Source organism: Mauremys reevesii, linkage group 16 (assembly GCF_016161935.1).
Source record: "Mauremys reevesii isolate NIE-2019 linkage group 16, ASM1616193v1, whole genome shotgun sequence".
Classification (NCBI taxonomy): Eukaryota; Metazoa; Chordata; order Testudines; family Geoemydidae; genus Mauremys; species Mauremys reevesii.
The window spans coordinates 4267660-4288546 of NC_052638.1; the positions used below are offsets into that span (position 1 = coordinate 4267660).

General features: G+C 49.8%; 1 protein-coding gene across 1 annotated transcript in view; it reads left to right on the plus strand.

Annotated features, from left to right (window-relative positions):
* The window catches only part of HYDIN (HYDIN axonemal central pair apparatus protein), a 399212-nt gene that overhangs the window by 205812 nt on the left and 172513 nt on the right, over window positions 1-20887 (plus strand). Inside the window, exons 20-22 of the mRNA XM_039503100.1 lie at window positions 4558-4796; window positions 13545-13800; window positions 17825-17968. Coding sequence (XP_039359034.1) covers window positions 4558-4796; window positions 13545-13800; window positions 17825-17968 — 639 coding nt within the window. The remainder of the gene's footprint in view (window positions 1-4557; window positions 4797-13544; window positions 13801-17824; window positions 17969-20887) is intronic.

Sequence of the window (20887 nt, forward strand, 5' to 3'; positions counted from 1 at the left end):
AGTCTCTCTTAAAACAGGAGCCTAAGGATGATGCTGGTGGAAACGACCTGTATGGGTCCTTCTGAATAAATCTAAGAGTTCACAAATGGCCCACAGACCCGCTCTGGTACAGCTATGGTCTTTAGGGTTTACTCTGCATTCCATCTTGAGCTTATCCTAGCACTGGCCAAGAGCCAATTAAAATGTTTCTATCGCAGGGCAACTCTGACAGGGTCCATGTCACTACCCGGCCTCCTATGAAAAACTCAGCTCGGTTTCTACCACCCTCATTGCACAAGACTTCAAGGGCAGGTCTCTGAGAAGGGCTACTTAGGAGACAGCAGGAGGAGAGTACGTGGGAAAGTCAGATCACAGGGCTCAGTTTTGGTTTCCTTTCTAATCGTTAACTAACATACTGTTTTGTCATAAACCTTGACAGCTTGGATTCTCCAAAGCCTAAGGGAATTAGAGAATTAGTCCAATTGAAATTCACAGGAAATTGGATGCCAAAGTCCATTAGATGCCTTTGAAAAACACAGCCTAACTCTTGAGAGTTGCATCTGGATTTTGATTAGTTGGTTTTGCAGTCATTCCTTTAGTTTACAGCTTTATTGTCAAACTAAGTAACCTCTGCATCAGCAGGGGGTTCCGATTCCATGGCTCATTTAGGCTGTGGCCTCTCTGCCTACCCTGCCAGCAAGGATGCTAGCTAGTGTCAGTGGTGGAGGTTGTTTTTTTGTTTTGTTTTTTTTTAATCTGGTTATCTCCCCTAGGAACTGGAACAGGACCATCAAACTAATTTCACAGAGGTCACGTAGGCCATAAGCCATCAGAGGTAATCGCTTGTGGTCACTACTGACATGAACTGGATTTGAAATAGTGACTTGCAGGTGAAAGATTCTGTCCCCTGGCTCCTGTTGTATTAATTTAGTTGGACTATATGGGCCCAAAGAGCCAAAAGTGTTAACATGAGCCTGAAACTGTCCAACACAAAAGAGTTTAAAACAAGGTTTGGGGTTTGGTATATAGAGACCGTGGCCTGCTTCGTACCATGGCAAGCACACCAGAAAATTCATGCCAGAAGTTAGATATTTATTGACTTAAATACATAAAAGGAAAGGAATCAAATAAGGCAAAAGGGATTGAAACTGAAATTGAGTGGCTGTGTAAAACAAAAATCAAAACCTATCAACATCTCTTTTTAGAAAGGGTGAATATTGGTTAGTGTGTCTCATGCTGTCAAACAGACCTCCTTAGTGGAGAGGAAAGGATTAGTTCAGTTCAATTTTGAGTTGGGAACAATATTAACTTTCCTGCTTTTTGACAAAACAGATGCAAAAGGGAGAGAAGAGATAGGGTAGTAACGGAGGGGGAAATACGGCTTTTGTTTATGTTTTCAGGCTACAGGGCAGCAGGTCAGTCCTGGATGGTGCTTTGGATTGGCATTTTGGGCATAACAGCTGTTGCTCTGGACCCCAGCTCCTCTGCCTGGTCAGGGACATCATCTGGTTGGTCTGTTCAGGTTCCTCTCTTCACTGGTACTTCTCAAGCTGAGTAGAACTAGATCATAGAATCATAGAATATCAGGGTTGGAAGGGACCTCAGGAGGTATCTAGTCCAACCCCCTGCTCAAAGCAGGACCAATTCCCAACTAAATCATCCCAGCCAGGGCTTTGTCAAGCCTGACCTTAAAAACCTCTAAGGAAGGAGATTCCACCACCTCCCTAAGTAACCCATTCCAGTGCTTCACCACCCTACTAGTGAAATAGTGTTTCCTAATATCCAACCTAAACCTCCCCCACTGCAACTTGAGACCATTACTCCTTGTTCTGTCATCAGGTACCACTGAGAACAGTCTAGCTCCATCCTCTTTGGAACCCCCTTTCAGATAGTTGAATGCAGTTATCAAATCCCCCCTCATTCTTCTCTTCTGCAGACTAAACAATCCCAGTTCCCTCAGCCTCTCCTAATAAGTCATGTGCTCCAGCCCCCTAATCATTTTTGTTGCCCTCCGCTGGACTCTTTCCAATTTTTCCACATCCTTCTTGTAGTGTGGGGCCCAAAACTGGACACAGTACTCCAGATGAGGCCTCACCAATGTCGAATAGAGGAGAATGATCACATCCCTCGATCTGCTGGCAATGCCCCTACTTATACAGCCCAAAATGCCATTAGCCTTCTTGGCAACAAGGGCACACTGTTGACTCATATCCAGCTTCTCGTCCACTGTAACGCCTAGGTCCTTTTCTGCAGAACTGCTTCCTAGCCATTCAGTCCCCAGTCTGTAACAGTGAATGGGATTCTTCTGTCCTAAGTGCAGGACTCTGCACTTGTCCTTGTTGAACCTCATCAGGTTTCTTTTGGCCCAGTCCTCTAATTTGTCTAGGTCCCTCTGTATCCTATCCCTACCCTCCAGCATATCTACCACTCCTCCAAGTTTAGTGTCATCTGCAAACTTGCTGAGAGTGCAGTCCACACCATCCTCCAGATCGTTAATGAAGATATTGAACAAAACCGGCCCCAGAACCGACCCTTGGGGCACTCCGCTTGAAACCGGCTGCCAACTAGACATGGAGCCGTTGATCCCTACCCATTGAGCCCGACGATCTAGCCAGCTTTCTAACCACCTTATAGTCCATTCATCCAGCCCAAACTTCTTTAACTTGCTGGCAAGAATACTGTGGGAGACCGTATCAAAAGCTTTGCTAAAGTCAAGTAATAACACATCCACTGCTTTCCCCTCATCCACAGAGCCTGTTATCTCCTCATAGAAGGCAATTAGGTTAGTCAGGCATGACTTGCCCTTGGTGAATCCATGCTGACTGTTCCTGATCATTTTCCTCTCCTTTAAGTGCTTCAGAATTGATTCCTTGAGGACCTGCTCCATGATTTTTCCAGGGACTGAGGTGAGGCTGACTGGCCCGTAGTTCCCCGGATCCTCCTTCTTCCCTTTTTTAAAGATGGGCACTACAGTAGCCTTTTGCCAGTCATCCGGGACCTCCTCCATTCGCCATGAGTTTCAAAGATAATGGTCAATGGCTCTGCAATCCCATCCGCCAACTCCTTTAGTACCCTTGGATGCAGCGCATCCGGCCCCATGGACTTGTGCTCATCCAGCTTTTCTAAATAGTCCCGAACCACTTCTTTCTCAACAGAGGACTGGTCACCTCCTTCCCATGCTGTGCTGCCCAGTGCAGCAGTCTGGAAGCTGACCTTGTTTGTGAAGACAGAGGCAAAAAAAGCATTGAATACATTAGCTTTTTCCACATCCTCTGTCACTAGGTTGCCTCCCTCATTCAGTAAGGGGCCCACACTTTCCTTGACTTTCTTCTTGTTGCTAACATACCTGAAGAAACCCTTCTTGTTACTCTTAACAGCTCTTGCTACCTGCAACTCCAAGTGTGATTTGGCCTTCCTGATGTCACTCCTGCATGTCTGAGCAATATTTTTATACTCCTGCCTGGTCATTTGTCCAATCTTCCACTTCTTGTAAGCTTCTTTTTTGCGTTTAAGATCAGCAAGGATTTCACTGTTAAGCCAAACTGGTCGCCTGCCATATTTACTATTCTTTCTACACATCGGGATGGTTTTTTCCTGCAACTTCAATAAGGATTCTTTAAAATACAGCCAGCTCTCCTGGACTCCTTTCTCCCTCATGTTATTTTCCCAGGGGATCCTGCCCATCAGTTTCCTGAGGGAGTCAAAGTCTGCTTTTCTGAAGTCCAGGGTCTGTATTCTGTTGCTCTCTTTCTTCCTTGTGTCAGGATCCTGAACTCGACCATCTCATGGTCACTGCCTCCCAGGTTCCCATCCACTTTTGCTTCCCCTACTAATTCTTCTCTGTTTGTGATCTGGTGAAAAGCCATGGGTGGGGGTAGGACAGGGGACAGAAAGGGACACATGAAGAAGGGGAAGACAGAGCAGGATCTCACATGCATCAGGCTGGAATCATCTCTGGTGGTGTGATGAGTTTCAGGGTCTGGTGTCTTTGAAAAAATCTTTCCGTTGCAGCCATGGTGATGGTTTCACTCCCATTTCCCTTTCTACGGGCCTCAAAAAGTGCAGAATAGCCCATCCTCTCATTATTGTATCTACCAATTAGGCCCAATTTCTGAAGCACCAATTTTGGTCCACTGATTTCCAGTCTCACATTTTTCTTATCTACCAGGCATGATCTTAACACAGTCCTTGAGTGGCATCAGTAAACCATCTCTGTTTAAATTAATTCAGTCTTTCTGTCTCCTTCCCAAATCTTTCTTAAACAATTTGTATATAACAGGTCATTGTAATAATTCATGAACCTTTACCTACTTTCCAACAGTTTGGCTCACAATTCACATAGGCCTGCTAGACCTCGATTATTACAACAGTCCTCATGTGGTTTCAGGCTTCATTATTAGATGTGATGAATTAGAACATTAAAACCTAGAGTTCCTTAAGAAATCATTTCAGCCTGGGATGCTGCTTTTTCCCTGCCCATCATTGCTTTCTCCTCCTTTTAACCATATCCTGTAGTGCCTCACAGGTACGTTGAGGCCAATGGCTCTATTCTGATCTTAGCTTTGGATCTTGTTGCAGGCTCGCAGTCACTCATTGTGGAGGATTGAGCCCAGTGAGGGTGTAGTTCCCCCGGAGGCTGAGGTATCGCTGACCCTGATTGCTAACTTGGATGACACGGTGAAATTCCAGGACAAGGTGAACTTGTTCATACAAAACAGCAATACCTATGTGATCCCAGTCCAGGCTGTTGGCATTGGTACCACGATTGTCACGGACAAACCCTTTGCTCCAGCACTCAACTTGGGACCCCATTTCAGGTAGGTCATCTCTGGCGCTCACCTTTTCCTATGCTCCTTCATGTCCATGGACCAAATAAAGAGCCCCAGCAAGGACGTTTTTTATTATAGTCCCTTAGGACTGTAGCTACAAGGACATGGCTCCCATTGACGTAAATAGGCGCTGCATAAGTGCATTTGAAGCTATATTGTAGCCCTTTCAAAGTCACTTGTCACTTTAGAATGCTAACAAGAGGGACATAGTTGACAAAATGTCACTAAGTGGAAATTGCAGAAGGTCAGTCCTGAAGATTGACAAACGATACATAAAAAAACCTCTTATTTTTTTGATCATTCAAACATTTTGCTCCTTTTTTCACCTGATGGGTGGGTCACGCCCCCCACTGCCCTGCAGCAGCAGTAAACCTTGATGTTGCTTTTTAGCAGCCCCTCTTCTAAATGAACAGCACTGCTTTCTTTCTACCGGCAGCAGGCTCCACACCTCAGTGCCTCGGGGGAGCAGCAACAGGTGTCTTTGTCCTTTAATCTTCCCTAGCTCACTTTTATTTCATGGGTCCCCAGCTGGAATTCTGTCTATTAGTGTCAGGGCTGGGACCTAGGCAGTCAGGCCTAGTGGTTATCTTGTGGGGTGGGCGCAGGTCCCCATTGCCAGCTGGAGTTCAGAACTAGAAGGTCAGGAACTATAAGTTAGATAGCAGGAATCAGGCTGAGTCAGGAAACCAGGTGGTTGAGATCAGGAGACAGGAGCAGGATGTGCGGTCCAGGGCAGGATGGAACCCAGTTATACTTAGTCCTGCCATGAGTGCAGGGGACTGGACTAGATGACCTCTCGAGGGCCCTTCCGGTCCTATGGTTCTATCATTCTATGACTTTGTATTCCTCCTTCTGGCTTAAACAGGGGAAGTAGGCCAGTCAGGAGCCCCAGTCTTCCAACAGTCGGGACCCAGAGGCGAGTTCTAAGTGAGCTGGGTTTCAAGGAGTCCTGGTTCTAGCATACGCCAGTAAGTCATCAGTGGGGGGGTTGGAGCATGAGGCTGCCAAGGAAACCTGCAGATCCAGGTTAGGGACCTGCGAGTCATGACAGTTAACCTCTCTTCTCATCTTTCTTCCTGTCTCCCCTCCTCTTGCTCCTCATCTGTTTCCACCAGCCTCTCTCGGCTTTAGGGCAGAAGCTGGAAGAAAAGCTTTATCTCTTGACTGGAAAAGGGAGAAAGACTGCAAGGTCCTGTTCTGAAAATAGTTGGGGGAAAGCAAAAGTCCATTGACCCTGGATGGTGAATGGAAAAGAGGCGTCTCAAATGGAGACATTGAGCTCTAAGGGTTTGAGATACAATAGTTTTCAGTCACCTACACTAGTTTTGAGCTTTAGTTCCATTTGAGTGTAGATGTCGGGGGCGTTCTGTGATCCTTGGTTAACTATAAGTAAGGCTCTGGTTTAGTCACGGGTATTTCTAGTAAAAGTCATGGACAGGTCACGGGCAGTAAACAAAAATTAACGGCCCGTGACCTGTCCATGACTTCTACTATATACCCCTGAATAAATTTTGGAGCGGGGCAGCCCTGGGGTGCCCAGGATGCTAGGGGGAGCGGTCCAGGGATGCCGTGGGTGCTCGGGGGCCCCCGGGGGTGCTGTGGGTGCACAGGGGGGACAGCCCAGGGGCACCACGGGTGCTGGAAGGGAGGTGGGCAGTGGTGTGCAGCCCGGGGCCCCCGCTGGTGCTGGAAGGGAGGTGGGCAGTGGTGCGCAGCCCGGGGCCCCCGCTGGTGCTGGGGGGGAGGTGGGCAGTGGTGTGCAGCCCGGGACCCCCGCTGGTGCTGGAAGGGAGGTGGGCAGTGGTGTGCAGCCCGGGACCCCCGCTGGTGCTGGAAGGGAGGTGGGCAGTGGTGCGCAGCCCGGGGCCCCCGCTGGTGCTGGAAGGGAGGTGGGCAGTGGTGCACAGCACGGGGCCCACACTGGTGCTGGAAGGGAGGTGGGCAGTGGTGTGCAGCCCGGGGCCCCCGCTGGTGCTGGAAGGGAGGTGGGCAGTGGTGTGCAGCCTGGGGCCCCTGCTGGTGCTGGAAGGGAGGTGGGCAGTGGTGTGCAGCCCGGGACCCCGCTGGTGGGGGGGAGGAGGGGCAGGTGTGTGCAGCGGGACCCCCACTGGTGCTGGAAGGGAGGTGGGCAGTGGTGCGCAGCCCGGGGCCCCCGCTGGTGCTGGGGGGGGAGGTCGGGCAGTGGTGCGCAGCCCGGGACCCCCGCTGGTGCTGGAAGGGAGGTGGGCAGTGGTGTGCAGCCCGGGACCCCCGCTGGTGCTGGAAGGGAGGTGGGCAGTGGTGTGCAGCCCGGGGCCCCTGCTGGTGCTGGGGGGCGCAGGCAGCAGTGCACAGCCTAGAACTACCAACTTTCTAATTGCACAAAACCGAATTCCCTTGCCCAGCCCCCACTTCCCTGAGACCCCATCCCTGCCCTGCCTCTTCTCTGAGGCCCTGCCCCCACTCACTCCAGCCCCCCCTCCCTCTGTCACTTGCTCTGCCCCACCCTCATTCACTTTCACTGGGGGTGAGGGCTCCAGCTTTGGGTGAGAGCTCCAGGTGGGGCCAGAAATGGGGGCTTCAGGGTGCAGAAGGGGGCTCTGGGCTGGGGCGAGGGCTGGGGTATGGGAGGGGAGGGTTTGGATGAGGGGGCCGGCTGGGGTGGGCTGGGGTGGGGGTGGGGGGGGGGGGAGGTTTGGGTTGGGGGGGGAGGGGGGGCTGCCTGGGGCAGGGGTGGGGTGGAGGGGTTCTGCCCTGGGGCAGGGGTTCAGGGTGGGGAGGGGGTTCTGCCCTGTGGCAGGGGGTGGGGTGCGGGGTCTGGGAGGGAGTTTGGGTGCGGGAGGGGGTTCTGCCCTGGGGCAGGGGGTGGGGTGCGGGCTCTGGGAGGGGGTTCCGCCCTGGGGCAGGGGGTGGGGTGCAGGGTCTGGGAGGGAGTTTGGGTGCGGGAGGGGGTTCCGACCTGGGGCAGGGGGTGGGGTGCGGTGTCTGGGAGGGAGTTTGGGTGCGGGGGTTCCGACCTGGGGCAGGGGTGGGGTGCTGTGTCTGGGAGGGAGTTTGGGTGCGGGAGGGGGTTCAGCCCTGGGGCAGGGGTGGGGTGCGGTGTCTGGGAGGGAGTTTGGAGTGCGGGAGGGGTTCTGCCCTGGGGCAGGGGTGGGGTGCGGGCTCTGGGAGGGAGTTTGGGTGCGGGAGGGGTTCCGACCTAGGGCAGGGGTGGGGTGCAGACTCTGGGAGGGAGTTAGGGTGTGGGAGGGCGTTCTGCCCTGGGGCAGGGGGTGGGGTGCAGGCTCTGGGAGGGAGTTTGGGTGCGGGAGGGGGTTCCGACCTGGGGCAGGGGGTGGGGTGCAGGATCTGGGAGGGAGTTTGGGTGCGGGAGGGCTTTCGGCCCTGGGGAAGGGGGTGGGGTGCTGGCTCTGGGAGGGAGTTAGGGTGCGGGAGGGCATTCTGCCCTGGGGAAGGGGGTGGGGTGCAGGCTCTGGGAGGGAGTTTGGGTGTGGGAGGGGGTTCCGCCCTGGGGCAGGGGGTGGGGTGCAGGGTCTGGGAGGGAGTTTGGGTGCGGGAGGGGGTTCTGCCCTGGGGCAGGGAGTGGGGGGCGGTGTCTGGGAGGGAGTTTGGGTGCGGGAGGGGGTTCTGCCCTGGGGCAGGGGGTGGGGTGCGGGCTCTGGGAGGGAGTTTGGGTGCAGAAGGGGGTTCTGACCTGGGGCAGGGGTGGGGTGCGGGCTCTGGGAGGGAGTTTGGAGTGCGGGAGGGGTTCTGACCTGGGGCAGGGGTGGGGTGCGGGCTCTGGGAGGGAGTTAGGGTGCGGGAGGGGTTCTGCCCTGGGGCAGGGGTGGGAGTGCGGGCTCGGGGAGGGAGTTTGGGTGCTGACGGGGGTTCTGACCTGGGGCAGGGGGTGGGGTGCAGGCTCGGGGAGGGAGTTTGGGTGCGGGAGGGGGTTCCGCCCTGGGGCAGGGGGTGGGGTGCGGGCTCTGGGAGGGAGTTAGGGTGCTGGAGGGGGTTCTGCCCTGGGGCAGGTGGTGGGGTGCGGGCTCTGGGAGGGAGTTTGGGTGCGGGAGTAGGTTCCGACCTGGGGCAGGTGGTTTGGGGTGTGGACTCCAGACGGGCAGCGCTTACCTCAGGGGGTTCCCGGTCGGCGGCGCAGTAGGGCTGAGGCAGGGTCCCTGCCTGCCCTGGCTCCGCGCTGCTCTCGGAAGTGGCTGGCATGTTCGGCCCTACGTGGAGGCACAGCCAGGAGGCTCTTTGTGGTGCATGCTGCCTGCGCCTGCAGGCGCCACCCCCAAGCTCCCATTGGCCGCTGGTGCCGGGGGCGGAGCCAGCATGCGGATCTTCCCTGGTCGTCCCTGAATCTAGGGGCCGGACATGCCGGCCGCTTCTGGAAGCTGCACAGAACCAGGGCAGGCAGGGAGCCTGCCTTAGCCCCGCTGTGCCACCGACCGGATATTTAATGGCCCGGTCAGTGGTGCTGACCAGAGCCGCCAGGGTCCCTTTTCGATCAAGCGTTCTGGTTGAAAACCAGATGCCTGGCAACCCTAGTGCAGCCCGGGACCCCCATTGATGCTGGCGGGACTGGCAGGCTCCCTATCCGGCTCCGCGTCTCGCCGGAAGCAGCGACATCCCCCTTGCTTAGCTCTTAGGCAGAGGCATGGCCAGGCAGCTCTGTGTGCTGCCTCTGGCCAGACCGCCGGCTCCACAGCTCCCATTAGCCAGGAACCAATGGGAGCTGCCAATGGGAGCTGTGGGGGTGGTGCCTGCAGGCGGAGGCAGCATGTAGAGTTACCTGGCCATGCCTCTGCCTAGTAGCTGAGCAAGGGGTATATTGCTGCTTCTGGGGAGCCCCCTGAGGTAAGCACTGCCCAGAGCCTGCCTCACCCTGCCCATTGCCCCAACCCCCTGCCCCCTCCCACACCCAAACTCCTGCTGCTTCTGGGGGAAGGGGCCATAGTGCTCCGAGACTTCCCCCGCAGCGGCTGGTGCGACTGGCCCAGAGGCTGCCTGTGCTGCCCCAGGGCCAGGTGTAGCGGTGGCTGCAGAAATCATGGAGGTCTTGGAAAGTCATGGAGTCCGTGACTTCTGTGACCTCTGGGACAAACTTGCGGCCTTAACTATAAGCTCCATAAATGCTTTGGTTTGTCCAGCACTGTTTCCATGGCTATTCCTGATGGTTGATCAGCCATGTCCTGATGGCCAGATTGAATGCATAGCGATAAGATGTTGGCAGCATTACTCAGTTCATGTTCTTCTGACAGTCTTTCTCCTCCTATCCCGCAGCATCATCCTGGGGTTAAGCCACCATTGCAACTAGCTGCAAAACTGCAACTGAATAAAGTGAAATGGGGCATAGGTAGTAAGATGAATTTGGCTTTTACTGAACCAGAAATTAGGCATCTGTACAGAACTTGATTTAAAGTTCAGGTCTGTCATTGCACATTGCACGAGATGGCATATTTCACATAGCCATTGTATGCTTCAAATGCATTTTTAACATTTTCTTTCACAGACTAACTTGGAATATGGTGTAAATTCTGTTTTTGTATTTAGCCAGGTATGTTATACCCACTTTTCATTGGCTGCATATTCTTTGCCTCCAAAACAAGACAGTAACTGTGCCACGAACAATTCCTCTGCCAGTCATGCTTATATTAGTATACAGTGAAATAATGACTACCTTACACTTGATGTTTGTGTGCATAATGGAATCAATGTCTCATTGACTATTCATTTCATGTTAGCTCTGGTCACTGCAGTCTGACAGCAGACAGGGCCCGGCCCTGTGCTCACTACAGTTAATGGGAAAAATATTGACTCTGTCTAGTTCTTGTAGCACACTTACCCCCCTCTCCTCAGTGGGAACAGCCCCAGAGCCCAGTCCTGCTAGGTGGTGAGCACCTCCTGGTGGGATAGAAGTTAGAGGCACTCAGCTCCTATCTGGAGCAGGCCGTTAATCTGTAGCAGCTGAAGAGAAGGGTGACAGTCTACCCAGATGGTCAAATACCGATGCACATGGTGTTTTCTCATTGCAATGAAAGAGGATCTCTTTAGCAGCAAAAAAAGCTTTAACTTCTCTAGGGAATGGAGTTGTGGGATGCAGGCCACCCAGTGCCCTTTCTTTCCTTTAGTCTGAAATCCCTGGAGGTCGTGCATGAATCCAGTTATCTCAGCCAGTTCCCGTAGGCTTGGGGGTTTGTCAAGCTCCATTGGCTTGGCAGTGCAGAGATCTTAATGAGAGGAATCACAGACAGGATTCGGTCTTTTCGGGGCCATGTTGGGACAGTGTCAGTATTTCCCCTCCAGTCCTCCAAGGTTTATTTTGTAAAATGTAGATGGATATTTATGTAGCTACACTGCAGCTGGGAGGTGTCTACAATCTGATTGATCTAGTGCACTAAAAACAGCAGTCTGGCCACAGTGGCTCGAGCTAGCTGCTCATACCGGGGGGCAGGCAGGACTGTACTCATGTGCCTAGCCCGAGCCACCACCTGTGCCCAGCGGCTCCACTAAAGGGAAGTTGTAACAGACAGCAGGGCTGGGGACTTGCTTGCCCCTCTTGCCATGGCCAGTATAACCCAGCTCACTTTGTGGGACTCTGGGGACTAGCTTTGCGCAGATACATAGAGGATATTATAGAGATAAAGGTAAGGAGAAGCATAATTACAGCAAATGCTGAGATTTGGTCCTTTCTGTTTCATTCTTTACAGGGCCGGCTCCAGCTTTTTTGCCGCCCCAAGCGGCAAAGAAAAAAAAAAAGATAAAGCTGCGATTGGCAGCGCTTCGGTGGCAGCTCTACCGGGCTGCTTCATTCTTCGGCAGCAATTCGGCAGCCGGCCCTTCCCTCTGAGAGGGACCGAGGAACCCGCCACTGAATTGCTGCCGAAGACCCGGACGTGCTGCCCCTTTCCATTGGCCGCCCCAAGTACCTGCTTCCTGCGCTGGTGCCTGAAGCCAGCCATGATTCTTTATTGCAGTTTGTTAGGTAGCCAGCTGCAGGAGGAGCTCCATAAACTGGGGGCCATTTAGCAGAGAGTGGCTCTTTAAAAAGTATTTTGTGTTAGCCATCGCTTCAAGCCACACAAATCTCTTTGTATCAGAGGGGTAGCCGTGTTAGTCTGAATCTGTAAAAGCAGCAAAGAGTCCTGTGGCACCTTATAGACTAACAGATATAGTGGAGCATGAGCTTTTGTGGGTGAATACCCACTTCGTCGGATGCATCTGACGAAGTGGGTATTCACCCACGAAAGCTCATGCTCCAATACGTCTGTTAGTCTATAAGGTGCCACAGTCTTTGCTGCTTTTACAAATTTCTTTGGATGTCACAACATGGCATTCTGTTAAGAGTTAGCGTTAATGCTGTGGGTGCAGTGCGTTCCAGCAATCATAGAATCACGGGGTTAGAAGGGACCGCAAGGGTCAGCTAGTCTAACGCCTTGCCAAGATGCAAGATTTGTTGAGTCTAAACCAACCTTTTGAAAACCTCCAGTGAAGAAGCTCCCACAACCTCTCTAGGCAGTCTGTTCCATTGGCTGACTGCTCTTACAGATAGGAAGCTTTTCCTGAGAGTTAATCTAAATCTGCTGTGCTGTAGTTTGAATCCATTGACTCTTGTCCTGCTCTCTGGGGCAAGAGAGAACAATGTTTCTCCATCTTTGTTATAGCAGCCTTTCAGTATTTGAAGACAGCTATCATGTCCTTCCTTAATCTCCCCTTTTCCAAACCAAACCTACCCTGTTCCTTCAGCCTTTGCTCATATGACTTGCATTCCAGCCCTTCGAGCATCTTTGTCGCTCACCTCTGGATCCTTTCCAGTTTCTCCACATCCTTTCTATGCATTGGTGACCAAAACTGGACACACTACTCCAGCTGAGGCCTAACCAATGCTGAGTAGAGCAGTACTATCACTCCCATGCTATGCCTCTGTTCATGCAACCAAAATTGCAATTGCTTTTTTTGCCACAGCATCACATTGCTGACTCATGTTGAGGTTGTGATCCACCACAACTCCCAGATCCTTCTCAGCAGTGCTGCTGCCAAGCCAGTTATCCCCATTCTGTATTTGTGCATTTGGTTTTTCTTCCCTAAGTTTAGCATGTTACATTTGCCTTTGTTGAATTTCATTTTTTTGTCTTTAGCCCAGTTCTCCAATATATCAAGATCCCTCTAAATTTTAGCTTTATCCTCCAAAGTGTTGGCAGCACTTTGTGTCATCTGCGCATTTGATCAGTCTGCTCTCTATTCCTACATCCTGGTCATTAATACAGATGTTAAACAACACTGGACCCAGAACAGATCCCTGTGGAACCCCACTTGAGACCTCCCTCCAACCTGAAATCATTCCATTAATAGTTACTCTTTGTTTGTGGTTGTTTAATCAATTATGTATCCACTTAATGGGAGTTCCACCAAACCCGCATTTCTCCAGCTAACTTATCAGAATGTCATGTGGGACTGTGTCAAAAGCCTTGCTGAAGTCTGGGTATATTATGTCCACCGCATTCCTCCTATCCACCAAACCAGTTACCCTGTCAAAGAAGGAAATCCAGCTGGTTTGGCATGCTTTGTTCTTGGTAAATCTGTGCTGGCTGCTAGTGATCACCCCTACACGCACACACACACACACACACACACACACGGTATTGGCAAATTTCATGTTTTATACATTTCTCTAGTAGCTTCCCAGTTAAATACATGACCTTTTGCTCTCTCTTGGTAGAGACACGCCACCATCAGTAACCTTTTCAATCTGCCTCCATTCTGCTGTTCTTCTAGTTTGGATCCCTGCTGCTATTGCTTCAGGATAACCAACCGTGGACGACGAACCCATCAGCTTTACTGGATGACAGAAGGTTTCCCTCCATTTCGCCAGCGTAACCATTTCCCTGCTATCGGTAATGCCAAGGGCAAGAACTGCCCCCAGAGACCAGAGACCCCCTCTCCGGTGTTTAAGCTTTATCCATTAAGGATGGAGCTGATTCCAGGCAAGAGCATGGATATGATGCTGGAAGGCTCCTCTGACACCCCTAAGGTAAAGGACTGCAAGAGCTGCAGCGTTTCGATTAGATTGTTGCCACTGGTATTTCTTAGGCTGGTCCCTTGACATTTATCTTAGAAAATGATCAATTTCTTTCAAGAATTGCTGTAATGCCACAAGTTACCATGGTAGCACCAGTTGCTTTTCTTGCTTGGGCATTATTAGTCGCTAAGGCTTTTCTTGTTACTATAGCTACCATAAACCCAACATTCAAATGCCAAAATACCAGCTGACTTCTGGGGCAAGCAACAAGTTACAGGGAGTCATGTGCTGAGGCACAAGGGGAGTCTGAAGAAATAATATTGCAGTGTCTGGAGAGACTAGGATCACGGGCAGAAAGTAATTAGAAAAATGCAAGGTAATATAACGGGAGCGGGGAATAATCCAAAACACAGCTATGTAACGGGGGGAGTAACCTCGAACACAGGCATTACTTATATTTATAAAGAAATTTTTAAAATGTCCATTTAACATGCTGTGTCCTGTCGGGAAACGTTAGACCTAATGCATTGTTTTTAAAGAACGCAGAGTGATCTCTTCCACTCTAAGAGGCTGTTCCCACAGATCATTATATTTGACAGCTTGTTTCTCATCAATATTTTCCATCCCAGTATGCCCTGCCCTTCTGTCCCAGGGACAGCATGGGACATCAAGTATAGCAGTGCAGCATGCTGTGAAAGGCACCAAACCCAGGTTCCAACAGGCTAACGGGGGGAAACCGGGAATGCTGAAAGAGACCTAGGTGTGATAATGGACAGCAAAGTTCAGGGCTGTGGGTATGCACATTACAGCACAGGGACCTAATCATCCCTTTCCACTGACCCCACACTCCCCTTTCCTTCCTTGCACCATTGGTGTGAGGCTTGGGGAGGACTCAGAAGTGGAAGTGAAGCTTGCGCCTCTCCTCTCCTTAGCCCGATGGAAGTCCTTCCGCAGGGTTCTGGTTTAACAGGCAGGGAGGGAGAAGAGGGGGGTTGCCAGTCTAGCTGTTCTGGATTCTCCTGCCTCAGAACTACAGGCCATAGCTGTGCAGAGAAATGCAGAGGGAATGTTTCTTAGCTTGTGTTGTCCCTGATGTCAGTGCTTTGGAATGCTCCTGGAGGAGAGGGGTTTCTGGAGTACTCACCAGCTAGCTGACACTCTCCGTCGAAGTTTTCTGTTCCCTCCTGGGCTATGGCATGTCAGGGGAATAGACAGCATAGCAGAGACAGAGGGATGTCAATGTGGTTGCCCTTCCCTCTGGCAGATCCCCAATGGTCTATGAGCTTAGTGGGGTGGAAATCTTATGCTATGTCATAGGGATGAGACACTGTCCAGAGTCTGTCCCAATTGGTGGCTTTTTGCATTTATCAACAGAGAATTTCATCTGCCATTTTGTTGCCCAGTCACCCAGTTTTGTGAGATCCTTTTGTAGCAGTTCACAGTCTGCCTGGGACTTAACTATCTTGAGTAGTTTTGTATCATCTGCAAATCTTCTTCTTCTTCTTCATTCATCTCTCTCCTAAGCTATCCCATCTAGTGCTATAACAACACATTTTCCTCCGTCCCTGGAGTTTGGCACCCTCCCGGTACTTGCTAAAGTTGTCACATAACCAAGCTATGTACGCCACCCAATTGGTGGCTTTTCTGCATGGCTTTTTCCAGGTAGCAGAGATTCTGGTCACTGTATGGTTCTGTTAGGACTGCTACTGAGGTATCCTATTCAGTTATGGGCACCTCGTTACCTGATAGATGTCGACAAATTGGATTGGGCCTAAAGAAGAGAATCAAACGATCAGGAGGCTAGAGGGACTGACTTGCTGTCAGGATCCTGACAAGGGCAGTTGGAACCAAGGGTCAGAGCCAGGTGAAACCTGGGGCTGAGAGTAGCAGAGGAGTTCATGGTCAAATTCCAGGCTGGGGTCAATACCAGGGACCAGTGTCCAGGTCAGGAGGCGAGATCCAAATCAAGCCAAGGTCAAAGACGGGAATTCAAGAACAGGAATGATCATGGCAGCTGCAGGAGATCCACACTGTTGCCTAGACACTTTGTGGACCATCCCTTGGGTTTACCTAGGGTGGGGAGCCAATCAGAAGTCATGAGGCTGCTGCCTCTCAGACCCCTCGAGGCAGGACTTTCCATGGTCTGTGCCTGCAGCAAGCATGGGTAGTGGAGCATGAGCTGGTTATAGATGCTGCTGGGTGGCAGCATGTAGGTGTTCACTGCCCGGCAGCTCTGCAGGCTTGTCTCAAGACTGAGAAGAGCTCTGCGTACATAGCTTGGTTATGTGACAACTTTAGCAAGTACCGGGAGGGTGCCAAACTCCAGGGAAGGAGGAAAATGTGTTGTTATAGCACTAGATGGGATAGCTTAGGAGTAATGGGATGAAATTGAAGAAGATTTGCAGATGATACAAAACTACTCAAGATAGTTAAGTCCCAGGCAGACTGTGAACTGCTACAAAAGGATCTCACAAAACTGGGTGACTGGGCAACAAAATGGCAGATGAAATTCTCTGTTGATAAATGCAAAGTGATGCACATTGGAAAACATAATCCCAACTATACATATAAAATGCTGGGGTCTAAATTAGCTTTTACCATTCAAGAAAGATCTTGGAGTCATTGTGGATAGTTCTGTGAAAACATTCATTCAAAAAAGTGAACAGAATGTTGGGAATCATTAAGAAAGGGATAGATAATAAGACAGAAAATATCATGTTGCCTCTATATAAATCCATGGTACTTCCACATCTTGAATACTACATGCAGATGTGGTCCCCCCATCTCAAAAAAGATATATTGGAATTGGAAAAGATTCAGAAAAGGGCAACAAAAATGATTAGGGGTATGGAACGGCTTCCATATGAGGAGAGATTAATAAGACTGGGACTTTTCAGCTTGGGAAAGAGATGATTAAGGGGGGAAACGCTAGAGATCTATAAAATCATGAATGGCATAGAAAAATTGAATAAGGAAGTGTTATTTACTCCTTCTCATAACACAAGAACTAGGGGTCACCAAATGAAATTAACAGGCAGCAGGTTTAAAACAAACAAAAGAAAGTATTTTTTCACACAAAGCACAGTCAGTCTGTGGAACTCTTTGCCAGAGGATGTTGTGAAGGCCAAGACTATAACAGGGTTCAAAAAAGAACTAGATTAGTTCATGGACAAATGACTATCAACCAGAATGGACAGGGATGGTGTCCCTAGCCTCTGTTTGCCAGAAGCTGGGAATGGGCGACAGGAGATGGATCACTTGATGATACCAGTTCTGTTCATTCCCTCTGGGGTACCTGGCATTGGCCACTTTTGGAAGACAGGATACTAAGCTAGATGGACCTTTGGTCTGACCCACTATGACTGTTCTTATGTTCTTGTGTAAGGTGACTCAGGTGTAAAATCTCCTGACGTGAGAGTTGTTGTGTTGGTCAGTTGACTCCCAAGCAATGTGTTGCAAGCCCCAATGCAGAGGACTTTTAAAACTGGATCAGACAAACACAAACATAGAGGAGGAAGGAATCTTGCATTGACAAGGAAAAGAGCTGACTGGATTATAGGGTCCTTTCTGCCTATAATTTCTATGATGGTTTTGAGGGCAGGTTTGCTGGCATCAGGATTCCTTTTTTATCTATTTTCCTTAATATAGCACCTATTTTTTAAAAAAATGATTCCCTCCAGTTTTATAAAAGTGTTGTGCTTGGCAAAGGGATAGATCATAAAAATATTAATATTAATATCATAAAAATATTAATTTGATGCTTTAATTAACACAGAAGTGTGTTCATCAGGAGTTGTAGAATACATGGTATTATGGAAATGTTAGTATTGAAAAAACAGAGTGCAGTATAAAGAAACACAGGAAATTTATACATCTTTATGACTATAGGCTATGGTGCCCAGTGAGTGCCAAGAATAGGTAACAGGCTGCTGTTTGTGCACGTGGAACCCATTGGCTTTGTACCAGCAGCCAATATGTATCTCAGTACTGCTGCTAGTGTTGCACTGACAATGTGCTGTGACTGTTTCCTGCACAGGTAGTGAAGGAACGATTGATTTGCCATGCCATTATAGGGAAGCAGTCTGGGAAGGAACGGATAATGCAAGTGGACGTCACATGTGAATTCATCGCACCCATTCTGCACCTCTCCTCCAAAGAGATCACTTTCCGAGTGGAGAAGGTAAAGCATTGACTGCTGGCATTTAATAGATAGTCAGCCAAATGACTGTTTGAAAGGATATGGGGTGTGTGCGCGTGTGTGTGCGTATATACACAAACGTGTGCAAAGACTGTGTGTGAAATCCTGGCCCCTTTGAAGTCAATGGGAGTTTTGCAATTGACTTCAGTGGGGTTAGGATTTCGCCTTCAATAGTGTTTTACATGGTCAACCTCCTTTAGAAGCATTAATTAATTATTTCTTACTGTCCTGCTGTAGCTGTGGGTAGATAAGGATCGTTATGTCCTTATCATTATGTCCATTCTACACCAAGCGTGTCTACACCAAGCGACACTCAGGGCATGTCTGTGCTGGAGCTGTAAGGTGTCATTCCCAGCTGCAGTAGACATATCTGCACTAGCTGTGATTGAGCTACCATGCTAAACATGTGCAGCTGCGGCGGTGCAAGCAGTGGGAGGGGTTAGCTGCCCTGAGTACCTACTTTTTGTCTTGGCCAGGATCCTACTTAGGGCGGCCAGCCATGGTGGCGACACTTCTATTTTTACCATACTAGCTAAGCCGGGGGTGTCTCCTTGAGCTGGAAATTACACCTCCCAGCTGGAGTGTAGATAAACCGCAAGAGCAGTTAAGTGTGGGATGGTGCCATAGCTGGCAATGCTGAGGCCACGAGCTGGGTTCCAGATGATCACACATGAATGCCAGTAAAACCACTGCCCCACTCCATTATGTGAGCTCTCTATGCATCTGATTTAGGAAAGATTCAAAGACTTTTTTAAAATGTTGTGGAGATTATTTTTTGTTCCCTTACACCAGTATAGCTAGGTGCCTTGGTTACCATGAGTCCATCAGTACTGGGGGAGTCACGACAACCTCTCAAAAGTATCAGTTCTATACCTAACGTTGTCATGACACGGCAGTCTGTTATACCAGGTCCTTTCAGGACTAGACTAGACTCCTAGTCCTTCACTGGAGCAATGACAGCTTATACCAGTTGAGGTTCTGCCCCACTATACTTTAAATTAGGTTGACAAGAGAAACTGTAGTTTCCTACTTTCCCTTCAGGTCCAACTCTGCTCTCCCCACTATGGATATATGAACTGTTGTGTTAACGCATCTCCATTCTTGCCTGTTGCATTTCCCTCTGTATTCATAAGGATTTGGAGACATTCTTAAGCAACTGCTGTGTTAGGAAATGTAACTCTCATACACAGAGCAGTTCAGTCCCACTCATCTCTGCAGCCAGATTCCTGCATCTTCATCCCCTATCCTGCAAGATATCTGATGATGGGAAGCAATTTTCCCACCCCACTCCTACTTGTTCATCCCTATTCTCTATTCCCCACAGCCAGCAATGTTGCAGAACCGCAGACTTCCGAGACTTCATTGTGCCTCGACCCCCTTCTGACAACAAAAATTACTACAGGACCCCAGGAGGGGGGACAGAAGCCTGAGGCCATCTAAGTCCTGCCACCCTGGGGGTGGGGAGTGCAAAGACAAAGCCCCACTGCTCCAGGCCGGGGGGCCAAAGCCCACGCCCTCGGGCCCTGCAAGTCTAAGCCAGCCCTGGCAACCCCATTAAAATGGGGTCACGACCCACTTTGGGGTCCCAACCTATAGTTTGAGAACCACTGATGTAGCCCATGCGAATGAGCTGTTAGAACTCAACATTCAGGTTTAATTTGGTGCTATCCAGTTGTCCCAGCTGTCTCTCTGCATTCGGTTTGGTGCCTGTCATAAATAAACAGATCAGGGTTAAGGTCTCTTTTACCTGGAAAGGGTTAACAAGCTCAGTAACCTGAGAAACACCTGACCAGAGGACCAATCAAGGGACAGGATAATTTCAAATCTCTGTGGAGGGAAGCCTTTGTCTGTGTTCCTTGTTGGCTCTGTGTTCTCTCTTTGGATCTAAGAGAGGCCAGACATGTCTCCAAGTTCTCCTGGAGTAGTTCCTACTATCCAATAGTGAGTATTAATTAGAAAGGCGGATTAGTCTTATAATTTGATTTCTACATTTGCAATTGTGTGTTTGCTGGAGAAATTCTTTATTCCTGTTTGCTGTTACTTTGATTATGCTGAGGAGGAGGGAGGAGAAGTCTCTCCAGTTTTTATAAGTTAGACCCTGTATTTTTGCATCCTGGTATGACAGAGATAGTGTACTTTCTTTTTTTGTTCTTTTAATAAATTCTTTTCTTTTCTTTGGACTTGGTTAATTTCTTCTCTTGTGGAGATTCAAGGGAAGGGGAGGGGGGAAGAGTGAGTTCCTCCTGAGGGTGATTCACAGAGTTGAATCGGTGTGTATCTCTCCAGAGTGGCTAGGAGAGAGGGAGGGGGGAAGTGGGCTGCTTCCCTGTGCATAGAGATTCAAGGAGTTTGAATCAAGGTATCTCTCTCCAGGACTAGGGAAGGGGAGGGGGAGATGAGTCCCTCTTTGTGTTGAGTCAAGGATTTGACTCGGTGTGTAATCTCTCTGGAGCAGGCTGGAGGGGAACTGGCTGTTTCTCTCTCTCTGATGAGATTCAAGGGGCTTGAATCTGGGTTCCCCAGGGGAAGCTTGGGGAATAGGTAATGTGTTACTCACTTAAAACGTAACTGGTGGCAGCGAGAACCAGATCTAAACTAGGATTTTAGTTTAGAGTCCATGCAGGTCCCCATCTTGTGAACCCAACAGCTCCAAGTGGGGGAGAAACCTATGACAGTGCCACACACTCTGATTTATTGGCTGGAATGACACTATCGCTGCTTGAGATAAATACATTTAGTTTCCCAAACACCATCTACGTTGTAGAAACTGATCATAACCTTAGAGAAATGCCAGGTTTAAACAGGAACAAACAGGCTAGATTGGGAACCTGTCGACTGTTTTTATAGCAGAGAGGACAGAAAACACTTTGCACCTGAGCTATGCAGGATCCTAGCCTAGTG